Source organism: Pteropus alecto, unplaced genomic scaffold (assembly GCF_000325575.1).
Source record: "Pteropus alecto unplaced genomic scaffold, ASM32557v1 scaffold97, whole genome shotgun sequence".
NCBI lineage: Eukaryota > Metazoa > Chordata > Mammalia > Chiroptera > Pteropodidae > Pteropus > Pteropus alecto.
Window position 1 is genome coordinate 1,458,707 of NW_006439713.1, and position 9,670 is coordinate 1,468,376.

Sequence of the window (9,670 nt, forward strand, 5' to 3'; positions counted from 1 at the left end):
GACCCGACGTTGGACATTGAGCCGCATCTCACTCCCCTGCAGGGCCAGGCGGTGGTGGCCCAGGGGGCACCATGACCCAGAGCCCAGGGAATGCCTCACTCATTAGGGCAAGCCCACAGGGCCGGGTCTCAGGCGGACACGGGGCGTCCAGACCCGATCATCAGAAATCAGTGGTCTAGGCGGGGGCCCTGGGTAAACGCTCCTGACAAGTTCTGCAGGACTGGCTTCCTGGCCGTGGAAGACATGGGAGTTACAAGGGGAAAACAGGCTTTTTAGACGCATGCTAACATAACTACGGATTCCCAGCCTCAAAGGGCTTCGACAGAGGGCATCGGGGTGGCTCTAGGGCTTCCCGCGGGTGTCGGTCACGAGCTTCCTCACCTGGGGAGATCCTGCCAACAGGGCGAGACCCAGCCGCCCACCCGCTTCTGTCTGTCGTCCTTCCCACCCATCACCGTGCCAGACGGAGCAAGGAGGGGACGGGGGCCGAATGTCCTAGCCCGAGGTCATACGCCGCCTGTGGCAGACCTGGAGACATTTGGATCTCTGCCCCCGTGGAAACTCTGGCTTGTGGAAGGAAGACCCTTCTCCCTCGAGGACGGATGGGCGGTGCCCTCGCCCCTGGGCCACGGCCCTCCCTCCTCTCCCGAGCCTGCGTTTCAGCACCAGCTCCTGGAGAACAGCACCCTCTGAAAGAAGCTGTGCCATCGTCCCCAGAGGCGTCAGCTTATGGGTCCTACCACGTTGTGCCAACGCGCAGCTGGAATCGTCACAGGAGGCTCCGTAAATGCGTTAGAACTTCATCCTTTTGTGGTTTACTTTTCATCGATAAAGAAAGGACAGAGTGGGAGGGACTTCAAATCCATCATGCGACAGGTCGCGACGACACCTACCGTGAAAGCTGCGTTTGTCCAGGGTTCGTTTGGTGCCCGCCCTGTTTTAAGCGCTTCGCGTGGGTGGGCTTGGTCAATCGGAATCGCCTTCACGGGAAGTACTGTGACCGTCCCCAGACTTGAGACAGACGGCGTCAGCTATGCTGCGGTGTGACGGAAAATCAACACCCATGGCTCACTCGGAACCTTCCACTTCTAAAGAAATTTGATACTTGAAACTTCGGTCAGGTGCCTTTCCGCCGCCGATTGAGTGAGAAGGCTTCCAACCCTCTTATGATAAACATTGTCCCTATCACGGCCCATCACGCTCCTGCTGGGCGGAAGCTGCGGCTCATCCCAGATTTAGGAACGAGGACCCTCAGGCACAGAATCCTGAGTGCGGAAGCGTGCGGTCCCCGGCGGCCACCTGCACCTGGCCCCGCGTGGCACGCACCTGCCCGGAAATGTGTTTGGAGACGGCCATGTGGTGACCACGTTGTAAGGTATGTAACGTCGAATCACTGGATCGTACACCTGAAACTCATGTAACATCGTATGTCAACTCTACATAAAACGAACGGCTCACCTTTTCCCTCTGGGTTCCGGCAGGAAGTTCAAAGCCTTTTGCCACAAGAAACACTCAGCTGGGCCTAAACTTCACCTTCCTGATTTCCTTACTGCCGAGTGCCGCTATGCCCTTCTGGCCTCCTGCTTCGGTCTGGGGAGCAAAGGGGAGAGCGTCTCGTGTGGGGACTCCGGTGTGCCACACGGTGCCGGTCTTACGACAGAGGTTTCTAAAGCAAGTCACTCCTTGGGTATACACAGGAGGAAAAGGCCACGCACGCTGCTGAAGTATGTCAGATTTCCAGGGAAATGTGTGACCCCATCCAGGACTCGTTAAGACTCAATTTTGGGCGCAGGGCTTTAACTCTGAGCTCTGAAAAGCCCTCGTGTCTTCAGATTCAATCACGCCTGACACTCAGCTAATACGATTTCCAGTCCATGATGACTCATTGTTTACTGACCACAAAATAAGGAAGCCGAAGTCCTTACAGGAAAATGAAATCACAGATCTAAACCATCCCTTTCATATTCAGAAAAGTCTATCAAAAAAGGAAAAGAAACCTAAAACACTTCAACCATTGTCAGAGATGCCACTTAGCGTGAGCTGAGGAAGGGCCAGAGGGAAAGAAAGAAACAAGTTCAGACTTTTCAGAACAAGTGACATCAGAGTTTTTCCAAATATGTGTCAAAGAACTTCTGTCTAGTATGAAACTCTATTACAAAAAATAAAACCCGAGGTCAAATGAATCTGGAAAATGCTGTGTTCAGGAGCCTCATCTTGCAAATTCAAGGTCATGCAAACGAGCGCACGGAGGGTCTTGGCGGTTTGGCAGTGAAGACACAGGCCTCCTTGGGAGGGCGCAGGTGGAAACTCCCTGAGCTCGATCAGCTTAGCTTCTCCCTGGGGAAGGCACTGCATGAGTGTGTGTGTGTGTGTGTGTGTGTGTATGTGTGTGTGTGTGTCTGTGTGTGTGTCTGTGTGTGTGTGCGCGCGCGCGTGCGCACTTCCTTCTTGTCTCCTCAAATAGAGACGTTTTCTCTAAGACATTTCTGTAAGTGTCACCACGGATGTGGCTTTCCTGGCTGTGCTATTCTAACTGTGCTCGGCGGTGGCTCTGTTTTGTGACCTGGACATCTTCTTTGGCTTCTAGTACAAGGCGCCCACTAGCTGATCACGCTTATAGGAATGTAGTCTGCTTTGTCGTGATCTGCTTGCCTTTTCCTTAAGGAAGCATCTCGCTCTTTGGGGTCCTGTTTTCCCTTCGAGGGTGCACTGAGGGACCTGGGGAGGCCAGGCTCTCTCTGCCCAGCTGGCTGCTCTTCCCACCCCCATCGCCATGACAACGCTGCACACACTCACCTGCTGCTGCCATCATCATGGGTCACCATGAAGAGCCGGGACTTCTCAGGAGCATCCCGAATGAACTTTGTCATCGATCCAGAGTTATCTGTCGGGTCGATGCAAACCAGAGTTAGGATCGCTGTTCGCTGACGCTCGCCCTACGTGCTGTGCTGCCTCTAACCTCAGCGTCTGTGTCCACTCTGAGTCCCCGGATGCCTAGAGCTCATCTCCCGGCCATGCAAATGGCTCTCTAGGTCTTTACTAGTAAATGGCCACTGGGCTTCCACGGCGGGAGCATCTGAGGTGAGCAGCATGATCAGATCATAAAGATTCTCTTGTCTGAACTTGAGACCAGCAACGAGTTTGGCAGACTGGCGGGCGGGGGCGAGGGGGCATGGGTGGTATTCTCTGCAATCACGAAGGATGCCCGACCCCGCGTGGCTGGACGTACTGGATCAGAACAGCCCAGGCACTGGTGTACCAGACAGAGAGGTGGGGAACACGGAGGGGTACAGACCTGACCTGGCCCAGGCAAGTCTTTGCCGAAAGACCTACCAGCGCCTTACAGGAAAAGAGAGAAAGGTTTATCTCGACCTCCACTATTCTCCACTGGGGTTTGTTATTTATAGTTACACTTAAGTTAGCTGCACTTAAGTTAAATGCATCGTGACACTTAAGTTACATACATCATTGCTACAAAGTCGCACCCAGGCCTTCCTTATTACTCTTCCCCATTATCTTTACAGAGACTCGTTTTAAGTGACTCTTAGTGTCAAATACAAATGGAAAGGGCTGGTAGAGCCTGACATACAAATGCAGCCAAGATGCAGTGGCGGGAACACTGACGGAGGCTCGGTGGGGTGCAGGAACGGTGCACCCAGCCCGTGGGGTCCGGACACATGACAGTAATTCTGATTGCATTAATTTTCACATATTTGACTGAAATATATTTTCTCTTTCTCCTTATCCAATGAAGAAACAGAAGGAAAAGATCCAGGACAACTGTGATTAGAGAAAAGAAATGTTCTAGATGATGCCTTCAAATTTTATCGTACGAACTCGATTAGAGACTAAGGACTTATGGGCGACCATTCTAGAATACTCAAATGAGGATCTGGCAATTTTCTGAGTAGACAAAATAAGAATGTTTAACATTTTTGTTTGTGTGGTTTTTTAAAATCTTAATTTATCTTTATCATTCATAAAAATTTTAACAGGAAAAGAGTTTTCTTACCACCTTTATACATATGAAAATACTGTGTTGCTGTCACTTTCCCAGTCATACCTGAAAATAAAAGGAACAGTTTTTAAGAGGAAGTTCATCGGACTCAAGGTGCGTTTGTGGCTCCACAGGTCTCACAAAGGCATCTTTCTTCTCTCTTTCCAGGAAGCATGGCTGCTGTGACGAGCTGGCCCGTTTAAGGGGCCGTCCTCTCCAAAAGGATGTCTTCAGTGTGGGTCAGAGAGACAAGGTTCCCTAGCTGCTCTAGAACTTTCTTCCTGTCTGCTTCTGGTGAGATGTGATCCCATACTTTCCCGGGGCACCTGTCTCTTCCCACAGAGACGCCAGAGCCCCCAGCTCAGCCCTTTCTACTTCGCACTTTGGGTTCCCTGCTGGATTATCACACGGGGCATGTTTTGTCTGGGGCTACAGCCCCGCTGTCCCTGGATTGGGCGCTCAGCTTGCTCACGGGGACACCGCCTGGAACCCCCTCTCAAACCTGCTGCGGTTCTTACTGTGGGCGCCCCCTAGTGGCAACCGCCACGGAATACTTTCATCAGACCTAAGAGGCGGCCGGACTGTGGCGTTGGAGGCCCCAGTGGCCTCTTGTCACACAGTGGCAGGAACTGGCTGCTGGTGGTGTCACCTCTGCTGGGCCGTCAGGAACCTGAGAGCAGACGTGAGGCTCAACTCCAGGACAGTCTGTGGTCCCAGGTCTGCGAAGGTGGCTTTAACCTTGCTTTCTGCCCGGTCCTCCTTCGTTTTTATTAAGTCTATTTCTGTTTGGTTTCAGTTTTTTTGTTTTTGTTTTGTAGGAACCAGAAATAATAAAGTGAAGCATTGTAAAAACGAACAAATATTTACTTTTAAAATGCATTAAAATATAAACCTAGACTAGGTCGTGTGCAAAAATCATCAAAAACCCAAGGTACCTTTGAAAATCCCATCACAGAGCTGTTAGGGGAGTTTGAACGAAAATGTTTGATAACTTACAATTGACGATGGCAATATTTCTTCCTCTCCCAACCTTTCCAGCCCCTTCTCCTATGAGCCTAACATGTAAATAAACGTCAGTCTAAGAAGTCCTCTCTGAGGAGCGGTGAGCAGCCCTGCGCTGTAAGACCTTCTCTTGGCAGAAGCACAGCCCCGTTCATTGTCACTTACCGGTCCCTCGCAGATATGCACCGGCCTGACCCGGCTCCCTCGGAGGTCACCCCCACACTCACTCCGCACACATCTGCCCCCCGAGTTTCTATAGATGCAGTCCCCAGGGGCATCTGGAAATTGTGTTTCATCTTACAATTCCGACAAAATGCTCACGGAGAGAGAAGTCTAATAAGCGTTTAGCATGAGCTCTTCACGATCGCCTTCCACCGAATCAACCACCTCAGGAGCGTGGAGGCGGGGGGAATGCTTGCTTTGGGGGGCCACGGCCCTCCAGCACTTGGGGTGGGGGAGGTGGGTAATTAGTTCAAAATCCGAAGTGGAAACGATGTCTAATTTGGAAATCTGTACTCAGCCGAAGCAGTGATGGATTGTGAGGGGCCCAGAGACATTTGAAACAGGAAGACTCTGAAACGTCTGCCTGGCCTCCTGTTCTGTCCTCGGGACGTGACTGGAGGACGCGCTCCAGCCAAACAGGGGACGACGCGGAGGAAGCGGGAGGAACCGTGTCCTAGAAATAGGGGCTCCGACTCCACGACGAAGGCACATGTCGCGGGAAGGAGCACGTCAACGACAAACGAACGCAAAAGACAAGGGCGTGAGGACCTACACAGCAGCTTCCGTCGCGAAGAACCTTGGCCTTTGTCGGGTCAAAAAGAAATAAGGAAACTGGTGGCCGCGGTGCGGCGACGCCCCTAAACCGAACGCGGTGACGGAACCGAAAGTTCAGCCTGTCCCCGAGATGCCGACTCTGACCCGGAACGCAGCTCGGGCTTTCCTCGAGGAAAGGGGAGGGAGACTGGGGGTTGCCAGCCAGTGAGCTCCTGCCAAGGAAGCGGGTGTGTGAGCTTCTAATGACCAATCCCGGCAGAAAACCGGGCGCCCCTCTTCCCGTGCGGTCGACCGAGCTGTGAACTCAGGGCTGAGCTCCCTGATCCGTCTGGAAGTCTTGTTCTCAAGCGGTTTGCTTCTCACACGATGAAATATCCACATCGAGTCAAACTCTGCGTTTTCTTTTGACGGTCACAGTAGTGTACATGCTGGATTTCGACCAAACCGAAAGACGGGATAGTAACTCACTGTGGACGAGGGCGAGGAAAGGCTTCTTCCTCAGTGTTAGGGACACCCGGTCTCCCTCCCCTGTACTAATCGTAAGTCGCCCGAGCATCCTCAAGCTAGGTGTCGTGGGTTGCACTATGTCCCGGCGAAATTCTACGATGAAAGCTTGAGTGGGCCTAAGGGTGCCGGTGACCAAAGGTGCAGACGTCGGTGGAGTGTCTGTCCAGCGTCTGCATTTACACACACGTGCACACGCGTGCACACACGCGCACGCACACACATGTACACACACACGCGCACGCACACACATGTACACACACGCGCACGCACACACATGTACGCACACACTCCCCGCCCTCTCTGGCCATGGCTGGCTCTTCTCGTTTTCCTTGAGCCTGAGGCATCGAGCTTCTTCCCCAGGCTGCAGGCCCTGCATCCGTCCTGCCCAGCGTCCCTGTTTCAGAGGGGCCTGCGGTCGGCATGGACTGGGAACGTGCCCGTGAACCCAGCTGGCCTTGGACAGCCCCCTGCACCCCGCCCCCGGCCCCGCGCAGCTCCACGTCACCATCACTACCAAGTACTCTCCCTGCTCACGTCCCAGGGGGCACTGTCCCTTGTCTCGGTTCAAATTTAAATCCCTGAGTCCCCAGGAAAAAAATCACAAAGTGCTGTCACTCCCGAATTGCCTGGGGACGCGGCTCTGTCTCGTGGATGAGTGTGCTCCTCAGGGTGAGCACCCGTGGTACGAGGCACAGCCCGCCGGGTGGTGAATACTCACACGCGGGGAGCAGACGCCGACGAGGCAAGAGGCAGGCTGGCAAGGTGGGTGACCGGTGGGTGATGGCTGAATGGGCCGCCAGACGGGCCGGACGGGCTGAGCTTCTTGGTGACCACAGGGAAGCGGGAGGACACCAGCTTCTGGGGCCCAGCAGGAAACATAGTTCTTCGGGGGATGTGTACCCCAACATTACCCCTTCACCCCTCCCTCCTCCTCACCTGCCCTGCCCCAGTGCGAACTCACCGCCCGCTACTCGCCCCCACCGCCCACCGCCACTGCCCACCCACGCCGCCCAGCCGCTCCTTCTCTGGGGACTCATTGGTCTCTAAGACCCAACAGTTTCCTTTAAACAGAATTCTCCGTGAGGGCCGGGATGTGGTCGGCTTGTTTTCCCCTGCACCCCCAGCTCCACGTCGGGGTGCACGGCTCCTCCACCAGCACCGGTCGAACGCGCAGAGGGACCTGTGGGCCGGCCACGGGCAGTGTCAGGAGGCGGCCAGCCCGAGGGGAGCACGGTGTGGGGGTGGGAGCTCAGGAAACGCCAGGCTGGGCCAGTGGCCTAGGGCACTGGGAGGCCAGCCGGTTTTAAAGGAACAGATAACAAGGCAGACAGCGCATATGTGGACGAACAGTGCTGGCCGAGGCCATGAGCCGGCGCAGCCGCAGCTGGAGAGGGCGTTAGCTCTGCCGGCCTGTCCGGTGGGCTCGGCCTCGGGGGTCAGTGCTCTGGGCCTCAGTTGCCTTGGCCTCATCTCACACTTCACCCTGCTCGAGCGTGGGCTGGAGGGTCAGGGCGTCCTGGGTGCGCCCCCTGCAGTCCCGGCTGAGAACGGCATGAAGTCGGCCTTGCCCATCCGAGCACCAAACCACGAGTCCCGTTTCCTCCGCCCGCCTCCACCCCGCAGCATCATCAACGTCAGATGGCCCGTCGGGCGGAGCTGCGGCCAGAACCCACTTCCCCGTCTAGAGCCGAGCGGCGGAGCCGGTGGTCTGACGCTGACCTTGGAGCACGGGTCTCTCCCCGAAACTCCGGAGGCTGTGGACGGCACTGGACGGGGGCGCGTCTGGGATCAGCTCCACCAGCAGGCGCCCTGAGCACCGGGTGCTCAGGGAGATGAACGTGAAGAGTGCCACCCTCGGGACGCCCCGGGGCAGACAAGACGGCGTGGGTGCCCGGGCTGGGTGCTGGGTGCCGGGCGCCCCCACCCCACCGGCCTTCCTGCATGGGGCCAGCCAGCAGGATGCTCGTTAGGGAACTGCTCCCGGGTGGGGGCAGGGGCCGCGAGGAACCTCAGGGCCGTGGCCGGCTCCGCACACACCAGGCGTCGGAGATGGACAGGAGCAGGGTACACCAACGCCACCTGACCGTGTTCGCGGCCGCGCATGTTTTCACGTCTGCTGTTGGTCTGGGTCTTAGAGCTTCCTCAAAGGCCGATGTCAACTACCCCTCCAGTGGCCTCGTGAGCCCGCACGCCCAACAGAGACGCTTTGGGTCCCAAAGCCCGCGCCTTAGTGACCATCAGCCCTGACTCTGCTCCTGGAAGTGCCTGAGACCTCCAGGAGTGGGAGGGAGGGAGGAGGGAGAAAGGAGAGGAGGGAGAAAGGAGAGGAGGGAGAGAAACGTAGGGGAGCAGCGGGGAGCCCCGCCTGGCTCCATGCCCTCCTGGGGCCGCCTCACATCTGGCCCCTCTCAGGCCCAGCACCTGAATGTGCACGGTCCTCTCGGTTCTCTGGAGCGGCCCCCAGGCCTCACCGTGCAGCCCGCGGCTCAGCGCAGCCGTTGATTTGTGGAGACCAAGCGTCCAAGGTGCTGCTCAGAGCCTCCAGCACCTTGCAGCTGCCAGCCCCGGACTGGGCACACGCCCTCCCTGGATGACACGCACACTCCCGAGGGGCTCCCGCTTGTCTGCGGGGTTCCCCGCCAGGGCGCAGCCGGCCTGTCCTCACGAGCCCAGGGTCACCCAGACCATGCCCTGAGTCTGGACAAGGAGCAGGCTCCAGCTGCCTAAGCGCCAGGCCGGGCCTCACACGTAGCGAGTCCACCGGGAAGCTGGGTGGCCGGGGCCAGGACGGGGCCGGGACGGACGGGGCCAGGCGTCAGCTCCCCAGGGCTCCACGCTCCCCTCCCGGCCCTGCTGCGCTCCCTCGGCCAGGTCTACCAGCCGCTCTAGCACATTATGGAGCCTGGAGGAGTTGTGGAGACCCCCGAGCGTGCCGTTGGCGGTCATGACCGCGGGCGGGCCCGGGTCTTGTGCTGGCGGCTGCGGAGAGCGCCGTTGGCGGAGGACCCTGCTCTTAACCCGCAGCATCCACGGTGTCAGAACGGAACTGACTTGCGAGACACCGAGCTGGTGTCAGAGGGTGGGTGACCTGAGCAAGGACAAGGGGGCGTCAACATGGAGGCAGGACCCCGACCCTCCGGCTCACCGCCCAGGGCTTCCTCTCCCTTCGGGCGGTGACGAAACGCACAGGGCGTCGGTCAGCCTGGGGGGGTCGGGCCTGGACCTCAGCTCCCAGCGTTCCCCGCTCAACGCCGCTGTCTGTGGTCGCTAGGCCACCTGCGTGTGCCCGTCGCGTGTGCCCGTCCGCGTGTGCCCGGCGCGTGTGCCCGTCGTGTGTTCCCGTCGCGTGTGTCCGTGCCCCGTTAGCTTAGGCAGACACAGAGCGGC

General features: G+C 57.3%; 1 protein-coding gene across 1 annotated transcript in view; it reads right to left on the reverse strand.

Annotated features, from left to right (window-relative positions):
* FAM3B (family with sequence similarity 3 member B) overlaps window positions 1-7,162 on the reverse strand; it is a 10,138-nt gene extending 2,976 nt beyond the window's left edge. The window contains exons 1-4 of the mRNA XM_025050199.1: window positions 7,002-7,162; window positions 4,994-5,052; window positions 4,013-4,063; window positions 2,797-2,884 (exon numbers count right to left, since the gene is read on the reverse strand). Of these exons, the coding sequence (XP_024905967.1) occupies window positions 2,797-2,884; window positions 4,013-4,063; window positions 4,994-5,052; window positions 7,002-7,162 (359 nt within the window). The remainder of the gene's footprint in view (window positions 1-2,796; window positions 2,885-4,012; window positions 4,064-4,993; window positions 5,053-7,001) is intronic.
* Window positions 7,163-9,670: the final 2,508 nt, after the last annotated feature.